At 44.2% G+C, this 23127-nt stretch overlaps 1 protein-coding gene across 1 annotated transcript in view; it reads right to left on the bottom strand.

Moving 5' to 3' along the window:
- Positions 1-3169: 3169 nt before the first annotated feature.
- SIX5 (SIX homeobox 5) overlaps positions 3170-23127 on the bottom strand; it is a 133075-nt gene continuing 113117 nt past the window's right edge. The window contains exon 3 of the mRNA XM_086938417.1: positions 3170-6243. Within this exon, the coding sequence (XP_086794543.1) occupies positions 5468-6243 (776 nt within the window). The 3' untranslated portion in view covers positions 3170-5467. The remainder of the gene's footprint in view (positions 6244-23127) is intronic.

The raw sequence follows: 23127 nt of genomic DNA, 5'->3' as shown, positions 1-23127 counted from the left end.
AAGAAGCAAGATCAGTGAGGACTCTCAAGGAACCCTCCATCTGTGGGGCATCTCTGATGGCACAATGGTGGCAGAGATTCCATCATTCAACCCAGCAGTAGAACAGTTTGCGTCTGCAGTTTCAAAACCTAAGTAGCTCTTCTATGAAGCAGAAAGACACTTCAGACTGAAACTTCCTCCTCTACCAGATGTAACCTAAAAAGGTAATGGAACTTTGCCATCAGAATAGTGGAGGTTGTACCTCCCCTACATTAACCAACAAGAATTCAGCTATCACAACTCTAAATAGGCTTATGCACTGCTACAAAGACCCTGGTTCAAAAGCAACCCTAAACCAAAGTAGATATAGGACCTGATATAGAACAATAATTTACGAGTAAAGGAGAGGCTCTCATTCAGTACACGGGCTCTTCAGTCCAAAAATGTTATTTGTTGTGTAGAAATATGCTTGACATTAACTGCTTTCATGGAGGTAAAGATGTAAATTATTCAACATCAGATTCGAATATTAATCTCAGACACCAACCAACAATGTCTTTCTTTAGGGGATTGACTGTTGCAGCCCACTAGTGATGCACTAATGCAGTGCTCCTAATCTGTCTTTTTTATTACATGTGCGCAGCCATTCCGGATGAATATTAATATGGGATCCAGCCTATTTTGTTTTTTGCCACAAGACACTGTCCAGAAGAGTTTATCACTACATGACTGCGTTGAGCCAGAAAACAAACAACGATCTAAGGTTACTCACAAGATTATGGACAGTAGAACAAATCATTGGTTCTTACAGGGAAAGAAGTCTTTGCTTCTAGAGTGGTTAACTAGGTAAGCAAAGGGGTAACTGAACAGCCTTTATAAAATAGATGGAATGACTTCTGTTTTTGTGCAAAAGCACAGCACGTGGTGCCCAAGAAGCAGTTCCTTAACAAACTTTATGTTGGTAGCATATTTCAAAGCAAAACTAACAATTACTATATTTGAAGGGGTCTGTTTCGGTTGGAGTTGCAGACTTCATGGTCCAGCTGCAGGGAGGAGGCAGCCATCCCTAGAGGACACCGCTAAACTAAATAATTGACCTCTGGTATTCCTCCCTTCCAGCGCGCGCAGGCTAGAGCAAGGCACAATTGTGACAGTAATCTCCTGTAAAACTTAATTGCTTGTATATACATCTCAAATGGATATCCTGAAACTCCTGGAGTGCAAGGAATGCGGATCACTCTGAACATCCCTGTTCTATATACTAATTAGTATGCACATTTTTAAGGAAGACTGGTGACTGTCGCATACATTTTAAAATCATAGACTTTTACATTTCTGACTTTCAAAAGGGAGTTGAGCGGATTTGTAACTCTTGAGTTGGCATTAACGTGTGGCTCCTTCTTATATCTGACACTGTCCTGTCTTCCTCATTCTTCAGAGCGTTTGTGTTTGACTAATATATCTCATGGTACAATTTGCCCTTCGTCTCATTTATATTTTCCTTCTTTGGGATTTTTTGGGGTTCCAAGAACTGGGATTTGCTCTCCTGCTATTTAGAAATTGATGGCTGCCAGTTCCACAGCAATCATAGACACTATCTTAATTTTTTAGGTGTTCTATTTTCATTCATTACAGTAGCACACGGCCACCTTTAAGGCACTGCCTAACAGTGCGGCAACACGATGTGCTGACCTGGGGAGTTGGTGCGGACCTCAGGGGGTGCTTTATTTAGCAATAACTCACGATTTATAAAAACAACCTGCTGCCCAGTTCCTTCTGCGTCCAGCTTTCAGGCAGCAATAAAAATGTCACGGTAACTCTTGTGAACAATGTTTCTGCTGGAGAGAGGGATCAGAGTTTTGTCTAGTGCCAGTTTTGACTCACCATGAAGTAGCCCAGAGGGTTAATATGCCTGCAGCAAAAAAACACATACGTGCAGATCACAGATCTGTATTTTATGTGGATAACTGAGTGGATTACTGCTTACAGCACATAGATCCTTTTGTTACCGCAGTTCATAAGATACTACCCTATTATAGAACAGTGACTGTTACAAACGGTCATAAAAGAGCTGCTTGCAAACTGCATAAAATAGGTAAGGGCATTATATGTTTTTTCCCCAGTCTTGCATTATCTATTCCTAATGTTGCTAAAAAGGTTTTGTCTGGATAGCAGGGCCGGACTGGGAACCATAACCAACCCTGGCAAAGTGCTCGGCTGGCCCCCCCTCCCCACTCGGGGGAGTTGGAGGTGCCGAGCTAGTTTTCGGCCGATTTTGGTAGAGGGCCGATTTTGCAGCTATGCTGCAAAAACGGCCCTGAAACAAAAATGGCCCCAGGGGCTCAAAACCGGCCCCCTCCTGTGCGGCGCACCGGAGGATTGCCCAGTGATTGCTATGGCCAGTCCGGCCCTGCTGGATAGATATACATTCTTATTAGTAAAGCCAGCCTTTACCAGATCTTTAACCCCGTCGCTGCGGCGGCTATTCCGCCGCAGCGCTAAGGGGGAGGCGGGGCCGCGCGGCGGTCCCGTGCTCGTGACGGAGCCGTTCCGTCACGGCCCGCGGGTGAGCTGTGCTTGTGACGGAACGGTTCCGTCACGGCCCCGCCCGCTTTCAGAACGTCCAGCGCAGGCGTGGAATTCGCACCACGCAGGCTCGACGAGCGGGCCGTGACGGAACCGTTCCGTCACCAGCACAGCCCACCCGAGGCTCGTGATGGAACGGTTCTGTCACGAGCATGGGAATTTTTGCCGGGAGGTAGTGAGAAAATCCGAGGAGGTGGTCATGGGTGGTGGGTGGTACACCAAAAATGATTGTCGCACTGACCACCAGGCCCTTCGGTAGCACTCCCGGTCTCTTTATATAAGGAAATGTGATGTCTGAAGTTCACAAATATAGGATTCTGCCGTTTTAAATATTTGCACGTGCCAAATGAATCAATTTTAATTTCTCCTGTAGCTACTATTCCTATTCGGATGGACAACGAACGCACTTCATGGATAAAAAATGCGTGTCAATCTTTTTAATACTGATGAGATGAAAATATCAGTTATGTTTTTTTGTAATGCAGGAAAAGGGTAGGAAGCTAAGCTCTCACCCCATGCATGCTGCTGCTAGTTGATATGTGCCTTGCATGCTTTATTTAACTGTCAGAGGGGGAATAAATCTATAGTGTCCATATGGTTATTCTTTTCTTGAGGTGTTGATTCTGCAACTGTGATACGGTGTGCATTGCAGGTTGTATCTTTTTGGAAACAGTTTTCCATTAACTGGCAGCTGTTCAGTTAAATGTGCAGTTTGGTTTCTAAAACAATCATAAAGAGGCGATTTCAGTCAGGAAAATTCCACTACAGGAACATTATTTCTTCAATAAAGTCGTACCCCTCTTACTCACAATCTCCTGCTATACAGCCCAAATAATGTTTTCATAATGGTGTATTCATTTATACCTGCTTCTTAAAATTAAGTGACAACGTTTCTGTGCAATAGGTTAGATTGTAGGTTTATGATATTGAAAGAGCGTGGAATGCTAAAAGCAAATGTTTCTTTTAGTACATTGCAGGACTAATTTTTTGCTTTCCACATAATTATATCAACCTATCTTTTAGGAAAGTGTTACAGGGTCTCCCAGGCGGCAGAGAAGATATTGTGAAGGATATTAATTGAAATATACTCATTCTGGAAAAAAACGTGTGAGAGAACCCATGGAACTTTCCGACGCAGCCACTGGATTGTAGGGGTAAGAATACACAGCATAAAAACATCAGCTGCTAAAATATTCCACAATAATCAGTCCTGCAAATGTTGGTGTATCTATAAGAGAATGTGAAAACAATTGTGTTTTTCAAATGTTAAATGTTCAGGAACACCCACCACTCAGCACAAAATGTAAATCATTCAACGTTGATACAAATTTCTAATGCAGAACATAGTGGCCCTCTATGAATGACAAAGGCCCTGGAGTGCAAAGGCAATAGTTTGCATTGTTACACATGCATAGGAGTCTTTTCTGGATGCTAGGCATACCCTGAACCTCCATCTGTGGGATTCAGTTTTGCTGTGACCATCAGCTATCACATTGTGGTGAAAAACCAGAGTATACAAATGGTTTCAGATAACTCCAAAGATCCTGATCAAATGAATCTCTAGGACCACGTTTCCTACCACATGCTCCAGAGAAAATGCATATTGTCATTTTATCTCCTACAAGTGATTTACAGAAAATCATCACAATTCAGGACAAAATAGGTCCAGTCTCAAGAGGTTCTACAGCTATACTCAATAATGCTGTATACAAGCCTCAGTGTACCCAAAAGGGACATTCGTTGTAAAAAAAAAAAAATAAAGCTTAGTTTGATTCACCACCTTGAAAACGTACATTTTGAAATAGCATTCATCAACGATACTTGGGAACCAGCCTCACGCTGATCAGTGCTCGTTACATTCAATAATTATTTCATTCATTCTTGCATATGAAATCTTTGGATAGGAGTTCCTGTGGCCCTCCATCTTCTTGTCTGGGCACCAGTAGAGTTGGAGGACTAGAAAAGTCTCCTCTGATCTAATTCTATGGCTTGCCTATAAAAAGCTGTTGGTATAACAGGTTCTCGGAGGAAGGGCTTCTGATTGGACAACCTACTTGTTTGGTGAAGAGCAAATCTTGGAAATTTGTTATCAAGCTATGATAAATTCATGGTTCTCACAGCATGAGGTGGGTAAGGCACAGTTTCTGTGTAATGGGTCTTAGTGTTGAAATAAAATGAGGCAACAAGAAAAGAAGGCACTGCATACAGGTGTTCAGATTCGAAGTTGTACAGTAGCCACGTACCCTTTCCAGATATAAATCAAATTTAGACCATGTCTGCCTTTCTTGACATAAAAGTGGAGCTTCACGCATCATAACAGCGTCAGGCAGGGCTGCCTTTAATACTCGGCACTGCCTTCCAGCTCCCTAGGAAGACATTCAGGATGCAATGGCCCCAAAGGTATTGAGACACATACCATGGACGTTTAAAATCTCTCAAAATCAAGAAATCAAGGGGTGCGGAGTTGCTGGAACCAGACTGACTACTGTCCTTAAACAAAAGGAGAGGGCACATTCCTTAGAGTCAAGCTAAATCATTACAATCTGCAACAGATGTCGCTGGCAGATGGAGAATAGTTCTTGACTGACATCAAAGATCTTTGTTGACTTTCACTTTGCAATTTTTTTGCAAGCACAACAATGCTGACTTTGAAAATGTATAGAAGAAATAGAAAAGTGTGCGTGCAAAGATTCCCTTTGTTTAAATCCTACAGATATCTCATGGAGCATCCTCGTCGTAGTAGGGCACTCTAGCACACATCAACAGCCCAGGGACTTTGTAGTGTTATGAGAACCGTTCAATGAGATTTTTGGAGTCTGCTGCAATATGCATTAGAGGCACCATAGAATGCATCAGTCAGATGAGAGATGCACAAACTAATCAACTGTACCTCGAGTAAAGGTTACATATCTAAGGGTTCCTCAACAGGCACAGACTGGAGTTGTGTAAGGACTTTCCCTTCCCGGGTCATCTCATCAGAGTCCTCCCCAGACAGGTGCTGGTGGCTTTCTCCACAGCCGGGAAGTATTATACTCTCCCCCTCAGCAAGGCGTAGAAGGTTACTGTTCTCCATTCCATCCAGCATCTGAACAGCTCCCTTTTCCATCTCAAACAGGCTGCTGGAGTCCACCCCTTGCACTTCGATTCCTGTTGCACTTTGTCCACAGAGGGATCCTGACCACACCAACTGCTGTGGTGACAAGGAAGGGAGAACCATGCCCTCCAGGGGACCATTGGAGAGAAAACTACTTTGTGTCAGGGTCCCCATGCTAGTGCTTATATTATTGTGAATGGGGGCAGCAGTGCTACCAGACTGGTCAGCTTCAAATGCTACAGCTGGCTGATTCAATACATCGCTTAAAGGTCCATCAGAGTTCATGGGAGTGGGAGCTACTACCACTCCGCTGGATGGTGAAGGCATAGAAGAAACACCTGAGCTGACAATGGAGCAAGGCAATACAGGAGCACCTGCCGTGCTCCCCGCATTCATCGTGGTCACTGGCACCATAATTTGTCCATTAGATTCCAGGGCTTCTTGCTTGATTGGAAGAGCCATGCCACCAGAGACCGGCGAAGGCATCAACATGCTTGTGGGGAAGGTGGCTGTGAAAAGGAGCTTGCCCTGTTGCAGTGCGAGAATAGTGTTTCCAGTCACCGGACTTGACAGAAGGTAATTTCCTGCAATAGAAAGAAAACAACCATTGGTTTCTAGGCAATGTAATAAGTGTACAACTGTCTCCATTTCACTCTGTACAGAGCATGGACAAGGATATCACACAAACATGTTGGTATGGTTGAGTTGCCACCCAAATCCCAACCACTTCAACCAAAGGAATTCACATCTTTATGTCGATTACAAGTTGGTCGGCTTAACTAAACTTAAGTCTGAAATTGTTCATTCATCTTATCAATACCTTAACATTAATGATATGTGAACTACCATAAAGAGATTTCACAATGCTCACTTAACGTCAAAGAACGTAACCATCCAGTTTAAAAAAAGAACATGTTTGACTGCTTGGAAGGACCACGAGTCAACTTTGACAACTCAAGAATACCATCTCCCAGCAGAAGGTATTAAAAGAATTAACACAGATTAGATAACAAAAGAGATGGGTCCGCAGCCCAATTAAAGAAGGGGGCATAGCCAAAGGAGAAATACAAATACTGCCATAAAAAACAAAAAAAATTAATTGGTAAGACAATATGAACCTTTTGACACACTCACCTAGGACGACACCCATACCAATTTATACTAATAAATATATCAGCCACACATCGGATCACCCATCCCTCTGGAACTCCACAATGACACTACAATTTTGCTTACATTGGACCATACTGCAGACAAGCACAACTCACACAGATTCCAACTATCCACCAAAAGAGCATAAAACGATAAAGCATTTTGAGAAAAATATTGCACTGCCAGACCCAAAACGGATCCCAAAGGGATATCAGTTTCATCTCCAGTGCACATCAATCCTACTGTCGAACACATTACATTTTAATTGTAAAATGTACTGAAAACTGTGTTACAGATACAGAGTCTATTATGGTTTCCAATCACAGGATCATTCCTGTTACACTTGATGGCAACATTCAAGCGTCCACACAGAACGGTGACTTTGCTTACGCATACTTGCTTAATGCAACATCACTGGGAAAATAAAGAAAAGGATTATGAACTTTCAATAGAACAATAATATCACTATTAACCCGTTCGATGCTGATGACGGAACCGCTCCGTCATCAGCTGCGGTTGGGCTGTGCTGATGACGGAGCGGTTCCGTCATGGCCCTGCCGCCGCGCCTGCACGGCGCTGATTTCGCGCCTGCGTGGCGCGCTCTATTGAGCGGGCGGGGCCATGACGGAACCGCTCCGTCACAAGCACAGTCCAACCGCGGCTGGTGACGGAGCGGCTCTGTCACCAGCATGCGGCTGCCGAGCGGCCGCCCCGCCCACTTAGCGCTGCGGCGGAATAGCCGCCGCAGCGATGTGGTTAATTCACTAAGGTAATTCAAACTATCAATAATAGGGTCACTAATATGTATTTTGTCTCACGAATCAAAAAAAGTGACCTTGACAACAAACCTCAACAATTAGATGTATATATTAAGCCCCAAGTAATTATCAGTGGCTGAGAGTAATTCAAGCATTCCACCCATCGCTTTTTTTCTGTGCACCACCCTAAGTGCGAAGAGGTATGTCCATACATGTGCCCCGTGCTCAATGTACCACAGGGCTCAATCTATACCTCACTGACAAGGCCTAACTATGTCAAAAAACATTTGGGGTTGCTTCTCTTCCAGTTCAGAGGGCAGCAAGCCTCTCAGTTCAAACAGAACTGTTCCTACTACCAGGGCTGTTTTAAATACGGCTGCTTGCTGTCTGGGGTGTCATGGTGGGAAAAACAAAACATGGCTTGGAATTCTGCTCAGGTTAATAACCAATGGCTGAGAATTTGTTTTTGTTTTATGTAGCGCGAACTAGACCTGAAGGAATCAGAGTGCTTTCCATGAACACCAGTTGTGGTACATATTTTTGTAATTTGTAATTTGTGGTGGTATTTGTAAAGCGCAACGGTCGCTCCGGAAGGAGCATCTTGGCGCTGATTTCCAGGTAAAAGATCAGGTTGCTTCCTAAAGGTAGAGAAGTTAGATGGCTGCCATGGTGTAGTCGTCGGGAAGATTAAACATCCAAGTTTTCAGTTCTTTCCTGAAGTGTTTTTCTTGGTTTAAGGACCTCATAAATTTGGGCAATCTATTCCAAGCTTTTGTGGCAAGATGAGTTAGGGTTTTACCGCCTTTGGTTTTCAAAGAGAACCTAGTTGGCAGGATTAGATTGTCATGGAGGAACGCAGGGACCTGCTGGGGTAGTAGTGAGGGAAACGCTTAATGAGATATTTTGGGCCGGTGTGATTAAATGCCCGAAATGCTACAATCAGAATCTTGAAGTATATTCTTTTGTGCAGTGGGAGCCAATGTAAAGATTTTACATACGGAAACTATATTTCAAGCATAAGACATGAATAGCACCCATGACTCCTAACCTCTTGCTTCATGCTGTCTAATAGTCTTCATCCTAGCTTTATCCTGGATTGGGGAGTTTGTAAGTAAAAAACAAGTAATGGCAAAGCATCGCCTTGGGACCCACTGGCTTTGCTGAGCTACATGGCTAAAAGTAAATCAAGCATTGGGAAAGCCAATAGGTTTTGCCTATGCAAGATCTTTGTCAATTTTTTTTAGCCACATTGCAAGGCAACAGTGCACATGGCTTAAAGTAAAGGAAAAAAAGTGTTGTCGCGGCCAGCACTGACCGCGTCATAGAGCTTTATTTTTTCACTTTGGACAATGCTGCGTAGCAGCCAATGCTTCTGTACAACATTGCTAAAAAACACACATTGACAAAGCCAACAGAGCATGCTTAACATATGAAATGATTGGGTTACATTTCCAAACATCTAAACTGAAATCCTAGCTTAATGTGTTAGGAATTTTTAGTTTTGCATAAACATAAAAGCAACCCTGGAGGTTTGAGTGAGAGGGAGCGGTCAGACTGGCTTTAGATACATAGCACCTACCTGTTTAGATTAGAAATAAAATTAATTTTGCTTAATTTCTGGTCGCAAGTGTGTTCTTCTGCAATAGCATTAGCACTATGTAACCTCCCCAATGTCCACTTGAATTTAATGAAACAATCCTTTTTGGGAAGATGTTTTTATGCAATGGAAATTTTAAAATTGTTTTATTTAGTCGCCTAAATCATAGGAGCACATTAAAACAGGTTCACAGTAGCAGTGTTTAAAAGCAGACTCTCCAATAAGTCGTATATATTTTTTCAGCACGTATGAACAATTGTTACTTACCTGTAAACAGGTGGTTCTCCAGTTTTGGTGTCTTTCATAGATTCACATGCTTGAATATTCCCCGTCGTCGAAGTGGGAGTCCCACGGTAAATAAAATAGCAATAAAATACCAATAACGTATGTATGTAAATAAATAACACATGAAATAATACTAGAAAATACATAATAAACACTCAAAAACAATTCCTACATAGGAATACATGGTAGAGAGAAAAAACACTTGTAACATATTCCTGTCATTATGTTAGTCCAAACTACAGCCAATCAGGTGCCAGCACCCTTCCAGAACCTTCTCCTCAGAGCTCAGACCCTCAGATTTTCGCAGCACAAGAGTGACAAAAGTGTCGATGAGGAGAAGCGAGCCTCTGAGGGGAGGTGGGTGGGTCGCATGTGAATCTATGAAAGACATTAATACTGGAGAACCACCTGTTTACAGGTAAGTAACAATTGTTCTTCTCCAGTATTAGGGTGTCTTTCATACATTCACATGCTTGAATATAATAGAGAGCAATAACAGCCGAAGAGGCCCATTGCTATGTAACAGCATGGAGAAACCAAAGAGACAATAATAATACAGTCATGTAAGTACTGATAGCAATCATACAAAACCATAGTGGAGGAGGGAAGCCAGAGGCTCACCTTAGTTAAAAAGATGACACAGTACTGCCTGTCCCACTGCTGTATCCGCCTCGTTGATGGCATCTAGGCAGTAGTGTTTCGTGAACGTGTGCCTGTTGGACCACGTGGCTGCTCTGCAGATCTGATGAAGTGGCACACCAGCAAACAGGGCGGTAGAGGATGACATTGCCCTGGTGGAATGAGCCCTCACTGAAGATTGCAGAGGCTTGCCGGCCTGCTGATGGCAGAAGACAATGGCTGAAGAAATCCAACGTGCAATAGTTGGCTTGGTAACAGGGCGCCCTTTACGCATGCGTCCGTAGGCAATGAACAGTTGACCGGACCTGCGAAAAGGGGCTGTCCTGCTGATGTAAAATTTAAGGCATCGTTTGATGTCCAAAGAGTGCAATCGCTGCTCTGCCGGAGATTGAGGATCAGCAAAGAAAGTCTAAGAAAACGGGCTCATTTAGATGGAAATCCGTAGGCACCTTCGGCAGGAAAGTTGGGTTGGTGCGAAGCACCACACAGTCAGGTTTGAATTGGAGAAAAGGAGGTTTAACAGTGAAAGCGTGAAGATCACTCACGCAACGAGATGATGTCAGAGCAAGGAGAAGGGCTACCTTCCAGGTCAGAAACTTTAAGTCCGCCCTATGGATAGGCTTGAATGGCGCCTTCATTAGTTGGGCTAAGACAACATTGAGATGTCAGCTTTGGAGATCTTTAGGTATAAGGTTCAATCAGCAGTATTATATGGAGCGGAATTATGGGGACCAGTATGCAGGAAAACCTTTGAACCGCTTGAGAATATGTTTTTTAGGGGATTACTAAAAGTGCCCACCAACACCCCGCTGACACCACTAATTTTGGATCTAAATATTAAACGTACCGACCAACATGCAATGTTGAGACCATTATTGTTGTGGGTCAGATTATGGACAACCCCCGAACTGAACGAATACAAAAACGGGTTGAAAGAAGTCATGGACCTAGATACAGGCAGCAAAATTTACTGGTTAAAGCACGTAAGATCCTGGCTAGTTAAATTAGGACTAGCCCATTTTTGGGGCAACCCGGAATCCATGAGTGTGGGTTCAAGAAAAACTGTTAAATTGTCCTTCTGGTCCTATATAAGTCATGATTCTGTATACATTAAAATCCATGGCCCCTTAACTCAAAGGTTTTTAATGGTTAAAGATGTGGCACATTTTGAAACGTTTTTGGATGAGGTACAGCCACCACTAGCAAAAACATTGTATATAAAATATAGATATGGAATACTGAGAACTAAAGTCCTTGAGAAAAGTTGGGTAAAGACAAACAGTGATCTCTGCACTTTATGTCCTAATAATGCAAAGGAAGATGTCTTACATATATTATTTTTTTGTCCCAGTTATACGAAGCCTAGGAAAAAGTGGATAGCGCCGCTATGTCATATTATTGGTTCAAATTCCTATAAGGAGGCTGGTAGAATCTTAAAAACAGACACCAGTCAAGTTATTGTGTTTGGCATCAGTAGATTTCTTCTTGCTGCTAATTTTATTAGATTGAAATTGGGTCTTCATTTCTAACCACATAACTTGTTGAAGCCCTCTTAAACTAATACTATTAAGATCTTTACATATGCCATAAGCAAAGGATGACCGAGTACCCAACTAAGCGGTTGGGCATAACAACCATGCATTACTTTTTACTATTTTATCGTAATTTTTTTTATTATGCCATGGTGGTTATAAATTTAATTGTCTTTTTAGCTTGTAAATATGTTGATTTTTTTAAACTTTATATTTATTCAAATTGTGTGATGACTTCTCTGACCGTAATCCCGTGACTCAAATGAGATGATGTAGACCGGGATGAATTGAACTGATAATGTAATGAAATTCTAAGTAGACCCTCCATACCCCATTTGTATTCTTGAATATTATATAACTGTATTTTAATTGTATATCTTTTATGATGCAACTGCAACGAAATAAAGATTATTGACTTGACTTGAGATGCCAAGTGGGAGGAGGATGCCGAAGAGGTGGGAACTCCAGGAACAGTCCTTTGAAAAACTGACGAATAACTCTGAAAGAGCAGAGAGAGGAGGAGCCATCCTGCCGGAAACGAGAGATTGCCGCCAAGAAAACTCTCAAAGTAGCATGGGATAGCCCGGATTGAGCCAGGTACGAAAAGAACAGAAGTAGCTGCTCCGGAGTGGAATGGATAGGATGGATATTAGTAGCCACGCACCAATGGCAGAACCTCTTCCATTTGAGCTTGTAAGTCTTAATGGTGGACGGAGCTCTGGCCTGAGCGAGAATGTCTGCATTCCGGCGAGATATTTAAAGCGCAAATTCAAGGTGCTCAGGTCCCAGGCCGATAATTGTAGAGAGGAGGGGTTCGGATGGCAAATCTGACCCTTGTCCATCGTGAGGAGGTCTGGTCAAGGATGAAGGAGGATGGGCTTGCACTGAGACAGAAGGAGTAACTCCGAGAACCACGCCTGTCGGGACCATCTGGGGGCGATCAGGAGAATGTGGCAGGGCTGCCTCCACATCTTCCAAAGCGAATAGATCGCACCAATTCATCAAAAGGGCATTCCCGCACGACCCGTGGTGGGGATGCCAACTTGCATAAGATGGGCATTTCCGGTTCTTCGGTGTTGCAAAGAGATCCAGAGATGGACGACCCCATCATTGAAAAACGAGGTCGAGAGTTGGTTGATGCAGCTCCCACTCATGGGTCGATGACATGGACCTGCTGAGGGAATCCGCTAGGATGTTGGAGACGCCCGGCAGATGCACCGCCACCAGGGTAACTTGATGACGGATTGCCCAATCCCAGATCGACTGAGCCAGCCAAGACAAGAGTGGAGACCTGGTTTCGACCTGCTTGTTGACATAGTGCATACTGGTGGTATTGTCCGTCTGAATGAGCACCGATTCCCCTTGAATCACAGGAAGGAACGACTTGAGTGCCAGAAAAATTGCCATCAACTCCAGCCTGTTGATGTGCCAGGAACGTTGAAGCAGAGACCATTTGCCTTTGATGGAGAGGCCTTGAAGGTGAGCAACCCAGCCTTCTAATGAGGCGTCCGTTGTGAGAGCAAGTTCTGGAGTGGTGGAGAGGAAAGAAGTTCCTGTCGCAAGGTTGGACGGTTGCGCCCACCTTTGGAGAGCTGTTCTCAGGCGAGCGATGAGACCCACGAGGTCGTTGAAAGAACCGGTGACCTGACGCCACTGTGCGTCCAATTCCTCCTGAATGGGGCGAGTCGTAGTCTGCAATTTGGGATCAGTGCAATACAAGACTATGCCATCCCCAGAAACGACTAAGATCCACACATAAACTGACAGTTTTGCCCGAATCGGAGACACCGAGCGGATGATCTTTTGTTGACGCTCTTGGGACACGAATGCCTTTGAAAGCATTGTGTCTAATGTTGCTCCCAAAAATTCCTGCTTTGAGCCGGTTCGACCTGAGACTTGTCGGCATTGATGGCTAGGCCGAGAGATTGAAACACATCCTGACAAAGACGAGTGTGTTGAAGCAGCTGTTTGCGAGACTGACTTGAGGAGGCAGTCGTCCAGATATGGAAAGATTTGGACGCCTCAGAGACGCAGGTAAGCCACTACTGGAGCCAATACTTTCGTGAAGACACGAGGGGCGGCCGGAGGCCGAAGGGCAATACCATGAACTGGAAGTCTCTCCGTCCCACCCAAAAGTGAAAGTACTTCCGATGCTTTTGAAGAATTGTAACATGGAAGTAAGCATCCTGAAGTTCGATGGTGGTCATAAAGTCGCCCATGGTGAGAAGACGCAGGATCTCTACTAGTGTAAGCATGCGGAAGGATTGGCTCTTGAGGTACCTGTTGAGCGCTCGGAAATCCAGAATCGGTAGCCAATCTCCCGTTTTCTTGAGTATTAGGAAGAAACAGGAATAGAAACCTGTTCCTCTCTGAGACTTTGGAACCACTTCGACTGCACCTTTCTGAATTAGAAGACAAACTTGATGGAAAAGCTCCTTGAAATGGGGAGGAGGCGGGCCAGACGGTGGAGTGGGAGGAGGAATCTTAATGAACTCTAAAGCATGGCCCTTTGCCACAATGTTCTTTTCTCAGTGGTCCTCTATCACCTCGGACCGCTGGGTTCTGGACAGAGATTCAACCTCCAACACTGGGGGGGGATACACAAGTCATTGGCATTTGGGAATGGATCCTCTATATGAGGATTTTCCCCTGTAGGATTTGGACGACTGCTATCGGGTAGACTGCTGTTGGTTGGATGAGTAACGTTGGTTACCTTGGTGGTAGGAGCGAAATTGAGTGTTTCCTCCACGAAAAGTTGAGGAGGTGCCGCGTCCACGTGCACCCCGAAATGGCTGCTTCCGAAACTGTAAAGGCCCCAATGAGCGAGCAGTATTAGTGTCCTTTTTAATGGACTGCAAAGCCTCATCTATGTGCGCTCCAAAAAAATGACTCGCCGTCGTACGGCATATCCAGGATCTTGGATTGTACTTCCCGGCTGAAAGAGGTGGACCGTAACCAACCCTGCCTCCGCAAGACCGCTGCCCCAGCAAGCTGATGAAAGCCAGTGCACGCAATGTCAACTGCGCAATCAATAATTTCCTCCGATGTCCTCTCTCCGTCCTGCAGAATCTTTAAAGCTTCAGCCTTGGAAGCGTCAGGGATGTGGTTCACCAGGGCAGACAAGTCGGACCACATCTGGCAGTCGTATCGGCCTAAGATGGCTAAAGCATTAGCCGCCCTCACCGTAGTGGATACCATAGTGGAGGATTTGCGTTTAATAGCGCCCAGGCGACAATCTTCCTGATCCGGAGGAGCTGAAATTGGAGATGCCGGATTCCGGGAACGACTTTGTGCAGCTTGAGTGACCACTGAGTCAGGCTTTCGATGAGCGACAAGGCACGCTGGAGAACCTATGGGCGCCTTGTATTTTTTCTCAAGGCGAGGCAGTTGAGCTGGCAGTGAATTTGGAGTTTGCATGAGCTTCACCCCTTCAGTCCATATAAAGTCTATGATGGGTATAGTGTAGACTTGCTTGAATGGTCGATTTTTAAAATCACAGAGGAAACAGTCCTCCTCCCTCTGAACTCTAGGCAACTTGAAGCGCTGGGCAGCTCTATCCTTCAGCTGACGCTCTATCCATCAGCTGATGGAAACTTGTAATGTCCACCGGAGGCGAATCCCCGGGCTCACCGGAGATGGGGAAGGCGTCTGGATTTGGTAGTCGTCCCACTCAGCCATGTGGGTGGCGGCGTCATCATCATCATCGTGGACTTCTCCATCTTCCCGTTCCGGAATGACGTCATCATCAACCGGGTACACCGTAGTGTGGATCTTCACTGACGTCTGAACCTGTGGTGAAGTCGTTGGTGGCAATGGTGGCGGAACAGGGACAGGAGCCGCCGCAGCAGCAGGCACATGAGGCATAGGCGTACCCTGTTGAGAAGGCGGGAAACGCCGGTTGTCGTCATCCAACATATGTTGGAGATTTGAGATGAGAGACAAAGGCAGTGTCGCAGTTGGAACTTGTACAGAGTGTTCATCTGCCTGTGAATACTGGTCGTCGTCGTCATCATCACCGTAATCCTGGCACTTAATAATCAAATCCGAAGGACTGCGTGCCACTCTGAAGGAATCACCCCCATCATTGTCCGACTCAGAATCCTGCTCCGAGCCCGTGGCGAACATGGGCGAGGGAGGCTGCGGATCTGGGATGGATAGTTGGTCAACTGGCCGTTGACGACGATGGTGCAAAGGGTCGACAGTGGAAGAGCCAGACCCGGTGGAAGACAAGGGAACCAAAGGCAATGAAGCAAATGATGAAGGAACCACCGTCGACGGTGTCGTCAACGGTGCCGACGACGGCACTGGCAGAGGCGTCGACGAAGTTGTTGCAGAAAAATCCACCTTCGACGGAGCCGCCGTTGACAGAACCATCGTAGACAGTAAGGTCGTCGACGAAGTCGTCGGCGTTGATGGAGCCACCGCCGACGGGACCGACGACGAAGATGATTTCCTGTGAGCTTTCGTCGACGATGACTTTGCTGACAAAGCAGATTTCTTAGTTGACGACGAGGCAATAGGTATCGTCGACGAGACTGATTTGAAGCTAAGCAATACCTTAGTCGACATGGAAGACGTTGACTTAGCCGTCGACGAAGATACGGAGGCTGATGTTGTCGTCACGGTCGCCGTCGACGATCCGGAGACGGTTGATCTCGTTGTCGGGACGATCGTTGACGCTCCAGTCGACGATGAAACATGGACAGGGAAAGTTTCTTCCTCTTTAGAAAACGGAGAAGGCATATCCTGCACAATACTACGTTTGGAGGCTGCTTTAGATGGTCCAGATTGTAAACTTTCTGCATCTGACAGCGCCGAATCCTTATCCTTAAGTCGCTGGAGCCAAATGAGGAGACGGCCTTCTTTGTCCTTAAGGGTCTTTGTAGAGAAAGTCCTGCAAAACTTGCAGTTACCAACCTCATGGTCGGGATAAAGACAATAAATACACTTCATGTGGGGGTCCTCAGAGTAAAGACGTAATTTCCCACAAGAAGAGTAAGGTCTAAATAAAGACTTCTTACTTAGAGCCATGCTGAGAAGATTGGAAAACTTGATGAAGTTGAGAAAACTGAGCAGAGCTCAGGGAGACTCCCTTCGCCCGATGTGCGGTAGAAAATCTGAGGGTCTCAGCTCTCAGGAGAAGGTTCTGGAAGGGCGTTGGCGCCTGATTGGCTGTAGTTTGGACTAACATAATGACAGGAATATGTTACAAGTGTTTTTTCTCTCTACCATGTATTCCTACGTACGAATTGTTTTTGAGTATTTATTATGTATTTTCTAGTATTATTTCATGTGTTACGTATTTACATACATATGTTATTGGTATGTTATTGCTATTTTATTTACCGTGGGACTCCCACTTCGACGACGGGGAATAATCAAGCATGTGAATCTATGGAAGACACCCTAATACTGGAGAAACACTGATGCTATTATTAAAACATCTGTTAAATACTAGTTTCAGATGAGAAGGGCAGAAGCGGTTGGGCGGGACAGAGTAGGAATGGATTACTCGCCGGCCAGCAAAGATGTTTCCCACCGGTAACTGTCTCTGTGGGTGTTTAGCAACTGCACAGTACATCACGGTTATCTACAGCTAAACGAAAGTGAAGCTGGAACCGGGGCATGGCTGGCTGAGGCACTCTAGCAGGGCATTCGGGGAGGTAGTAGTGGCAGAAATCAAGCACACGCTACTTCTGGTACTGAAGACTGTATGCAGAAACAAAAGAAAGCAGACTGGCATCACAACACTCTACAATGACGCGGGTTAATGTGGTGGCCGTTTTGGATGGAAAATACTCCTTAATTATATGTAAATAAGCAAAAAACATTTTTTCAGGCCATACCAGGCGAACTTCGAGCAGCTTGGATAAAGCTGTGCAAAGCTCACTTGATTCAGGTGGAATGGCCTACTGAGAAATGTTATGTTATGTTAAAAAAAAAAGACAGAAAGTGTTTTATTTTCTGCACCTAGCCCCACCGAATGTTCAAATGAACTAGTTGAATTGGTAGTTGTTTTGGAGTGACACAGCGCTCTTCTATAAAGGAGCCCAAAAATATCAATTTGCTGCATGTAGGTTTGTACCTACATTTTCTGCCTCATGTAGTGGGATTCTTCATTGTAATTCATTTAGTGATCAAAGATGGCGGATGTCACTCGGACTGGTAAATAAACACAGAAAAAGTGCAGCACAAATGCTCGTTGTTTTGAAATCAAGGGTGGAGGAGAGCAACATGGAGGGTGTGGGTTGGGGAAATAAACAGCTAACTGAAGAAACTTGGAGGTGGGGCAAGAAACACTGGCGAGAAAACAATGGCAGGAGAGTACAGTACACGAGGGAGAGTGCAACATTAAGAGAAGCAGGGACTGTAGGGGGGGGGCGGGGTGCGCACAAGTGTAGTGTAAAAAAAAAAAAAAAAAGGATCCGGACACAGGATGAATTGAATATCCACTACTTTATTCACTAGTACATTAAGCCCACAAGACATTGGCCGAAAAGCATAGTCAAATCACCCACATCACATGCCAACTCACCCCAACATTCAACCCCATACTATAATTTGGTTAGCAACATTTTATACCTCCATGCCATATGTAATTGGCGTCTACAGTCATCGTGACATTGCCATCACCGTTCTTACTTACCAATGCAACACCTTCATTATTTTTGCACACAAAAAGAAGAAAAAAACAAAAAAAGGAACTACTTTAATCTAGACAATGCTAACCGCAGATCATAATAAATAATATGCAATTTAAAAGGCCGGGTTCAGACCTGCGCACTCCACAGAAGCAGTCATTCTTTCTGTGATGGAGGAACTGCGCAGGGGGGCTGATGCTAATATCTGCCAGGCTCTGGTCCTCCTGGATCTGTCGGCCGCCTTTGACACGGTCGACCATGACACTTTGGTCGACCGTGTCGGGGAGGCTGGCATCCAGGGTACCGCCCTGGACTGGGTCCGCTTCTCTTGACCCAACGCCATCAAGCATTCAGGCTGTCCCAGTTTTCCGCTACTCAGGTCAAACTGACCTGCGGAGTCCCACAGGGTTCTTCCTTATCCCCTCTTCTTTTTAATTTGTATCTTTCCCCACTCATCCGTGCCCTTCGTCAGTTTAATGTCACCGCGTTCAATTACGCGGATACAACTAGTTTTTACCATTGACTCCTCTGCTGAATCCATTTCCACTTTCCAAAACACCCTCTGCTTTATTAGCAATTGGATGAGCTCAAATCACCTGAAGCTCAACCCCGACAAGACTGAGCTGGTTCTTGTCGGGGGGCTCCTCCAATCCTTGGGATTCCTCCTTTTGGCCTGCTAGCCTTGGCAGCCCTCCTCGCCCTGCCAACTGTGCCAAAAGCCTGGGAGTCGTCATTAGTAGTGACCTTTCTATGATGCCCCAGATAAGCGCGGTAGTCTCCTCAAGCCATTTCCAACTCAGGAAAATACGGAAAATCTCCCGCCTACTTACTTCCGAGGCCCTTATCTTGGCCCTGCTTGTGCTAGTCATATCTAGGCTTGACTATGCCAATGCACTTTATGTAGGCATTCCTGCTTACCAACTCAGGAGGCTTCAGTTGATCCAGAACCAGGCTGCCTGCCTGATCCATTTTCAACCAAGAGATCAACATGTCCGCCCTCTCTTAAAAAGTCTCCACTGGCTTCCGGTAGCTGCCCGCTGTAAATTTAAGCTTGGCTGCATCATCTCCAAATCCCTCGCTGGTCATGGTCCCCTCTTTATTTCTTCCCTCCTCCACCCGTATGTTCCTTCTCGTACTCTTCGGTCATCCCAATCAGCCTTGTTATCAGTCCCTAGATACAAGAGGAAGAAACACGGTGGCCTCAAGTTCTCTTTTTTGGCCCCCACCTTCTGGAACTCCCTCCCCCTCCCTCTTAGGTTGTCCTCTCCTTATCCCAAGTTCAGATCCTCCCTCAAAACTTTTCTTTTCACCGAATCCTATAAATAACTGTTTCTTCTGCTTCCTCATCTGCTCTCTCCATTACAGCGCCAAGAAACCTAACGGTGTTAGTTGCGCTCTAGAAATTTATTTAACATAACATAACATAACATAACCGCTTCACATTAATACAGGATGAAGTTACTGTACTTTGCTGGAGCAACAATATTCCTTTTACCACTAACTGTTTTGCTAGGTTCTCCTTATAAATCATCAGTTGTTCATTTTCAGGACAGACATCATGCTTATCACAATTTTCATTTACAATTTTTTCTTCATTTTCAATGGCATCCTCGTCCTGTTGAACAGGTGAATACACCATTTCCTGAAAATAACATTTTCTGGTACATTTCCAACACTGTGCACATTAAAAACTTCCATCTTCTCCATCATTTTCGTTTAACAACTTTTCTTGTCTTGGTTTTACTACAACAAGAACACTCTTATCCCACCAACCCTGTTCTTTCAATAAAACTGCGTGATCAGACACCTATACCTCTTGTTTAGGATAAGAATAAACAGATTACCCTTTTTGTACCCTCATAGGTTTTATAATTAAACCCCAATCCCCACAGAAGATTGGTTGCTCTTTGTTCTGTGTAATTTTTCATGTTTTATTGTCTTTTGAATGTTTTGTAGTATTCTTTCTTTAATCTTTAAATCAGCATCCTTGATCTAGATCATTCTAGTGGTGTATTTACAATTTACAACTTCTTGTGTCAACAAGATACAACCATTTTGCCCCTCATCAAAAAAAGAATGGTGTAAACCCCGTAACTGTATGCGGAGTATTGTTAGCAACTTTTTCTCTTAAAAATTGGGCCACATTCAAATTAGATGCCAACGCCATCTGCACCCCTTTTATCCCAAACCAGTTTACCCCGCCACTAAGCTACGGGGGTGGGGGGAGAGGACTGTACAAAGGTGTTTTTCCCTGCTTTATAACACTTTTGCTTAAAAACCCCAACATTTTCCTTCATGGTCATTAGGTACCATTATCTGACACTATAACTTGTTGTACTCCTTCAACTGAAAACATTTTTTGCAGAAAATCTATCACCCAATCAGCGGTGATGCTTGCCTTAAACTCATAGTGCACTAGTGAGGGCCCAATTTTTTACTTTGCCGGTGCGCCTATCACTGCACCACCAAAGTCGTGGTTGGGTTGCCCACGAGTTTAGGAGTTTCCTCCAGCCTGGCTTTTTTTGGCCTTCCCTCTAAAGATGGGGACCACAATGGGAGCGCCAAAGACAGTTCATGCATGGCATGGACTGAAAAGTCCATGGCGTGCAGGAACTGATGGGCATGCACACATGTGCCACTCTGTGTGCATCAAGGCAATGCTGCCAGTGTGCAGTTGTGATTGTAGCTAGATAAACAAAATAAGATAAAACTCAGTTTTAAACAATGCGCATTCTTGCCGGGACGCTGTGTCCAAAGGCGTCAAATCTACTGAGCTAACAAGTATGCTGGAATGGAATCCCTCCCAGCTGGCAGGAGCACGTATCCAATAACAAGAATTGTTTTTAGCTGTTTTAATTTGATTTCAATAAGTTCATACACTTTTGATACTGTTGATTGGACTCCTTTTCAATTATGGATTATAGGCACTGAGGACATGGTGTTGAATCAATAGTTCCTTATATGTCAAATCATACTTAGTTGAATAACACATTCATGTATCTCAATTCATTTCGGGTCGGAACATGACCCTTCATTAGGGGTCACTTCATAAAAATTCTAAAAACATGAAATGAGACAGAAGGCTTTTCAAAAACAATCCACTGATTGTTACTAGCTGACTAGCATTAATAACGTCATCCTGATAGTGAAAGTCGTGCAAACTCATATGTCTAGTTGTGAACAATAAGAACCATGCTCACCAAAATTAAAAATAAGCTACAAAACTGTACTGTGTCAACCGAAATAGTATTGAAAAACCTGTGAATACGTCTAACCAGAAATAATAATATCTGTAGGTGCTCATATGTGAAAAACGGTGTACATCCACTGGTATGATCAAAGGATCACGCTGCTTAAAGTGTGACCGTGTTACGCGCGTTTGCACATTCATTCGTTTAGTGAGATCATTCAACAAGTGAACAGCTGAAAACTTAAAAAGTGACCGCATATTACGGGCGATTACACATTCACTCGATTCGTGTTCTTGTAAGATAAAGAAAGTGTGGGATAAGACTAAAACTTAATGGCTCAAAGTGGAAAAACATAGTGCTTACTGAGACAGTGCCAGAAACCTGACTGCTTTGCCAGGGATGTTGGTAACGCGACGTAGGTTGGGTTAAAGGTTATGTAGACGTTGAGCTAAGAGAAGTCTTAAAGGAAAAGTGCTTACTGTTAGAAAAAACGACAAGAATGATAGAGCCAATTGAAAAACGAACAACATGTCACAGTTTGACTAAAGACAGGCAATGCTGCTTAAAGTCAAACGTAAAGGCACAACCATCAGGCTAGATTAATGAAAATCAAAACCATACAATAAACAAGAATGGAATTACATAAGCATTAATCATAGGCTCTACACAATGTGTAATGAAAGCTTTAGAAAACAATTATATTTGAGTCTATCATTCATCCCATGCGGTTGCATGGCCTGCAATTTTTTTGTCCAAAAAGAATTCAGCTCTTTCCAGTATGTTTTGAGGATCAGTGCCCTGCAACACATTGGATTGAAGCAAGACACAACATCTCACAGCTTCGCTTTACTATACTGGAAGCACTTACACCCAAGCAGGGTACTGATCCTCAAAAAATATTGGCAAGATCTGAATTCTTTTGAGCACATTTCCTTTAAGAAGTATCTTAGCGCGACGCCAATTTAACCTTTAACCCGACCTATGTCGAATTACCAACATCCCTGGCGAAGCAGTCAGGATTCTGGCACTGTTTCGGTAAGCTCCGCGTTTTTCCACTTTGAGCCTTTAGGTTTTAGTCTTATCCCGCACTTTCTTTGTTCAAGAACCGAGTGAATGTATAAGTGCGCGAAATACGCGGTCACTTTTTAAGTTCTCTGGTTCACGTGCTGAACGATGTCACTAAACGAATGAATGTGCAAACACGCGCATAACGAGGTCACGCTTTAAGGAGCGTGATCCTTTGATCATACTGGCGGATGTACACCTGTTTTCACATATGAGCACCCACAGATATTATTTTTTCAAGATAGACGTATTCATGGGTTTTGGAACACTGTCTCGGTTGGCACGGTACGGTTTTGTAGCTTAACACCTTGACTGCTTGAGATATTTGTCTGCTGTGCTGAAGGTCAATAGAAACGGGTGTGGTCATGACGAGCTCAGCTCGTCATGAGCACACGAGCAGTGTGCCTCATGACGAGCTGAGCTCATCATGAGCCTTGAAGGTGCTATTTTCCATTTTGGTGAGCATGGTTCTTTTTCTTCACAACTAAACATATGAGTTTGCGTGACTTTCACTATCAGGATGACGTTATTGATGCTAGTAACAATCAGTGGATTGTTTTTGAAAAGCCTTCTGTCTCCTTTATTTTTTTTTTAGAACTTATGAAGTG

Source organism: Lissotriton vulgaris, chromosome 9, assembly GCF_964263255.1.
Source record: "Lissotriton vulgaris chromosome 9, aLisVul1.2, whole genome shotgun sequence".
Classification (NCBI taxonomy): domain Eukaryota; kingdom Metazoa; phylum Chordata; class Amphibia; order Caudata; family Salamandridae; genus Lissotriton; species Lissotriton vulgaris.
Note: the sequence above shows the minus strand (reverse complement) of the source record. Positions and strands in the feature narration are given on the sequence as shown.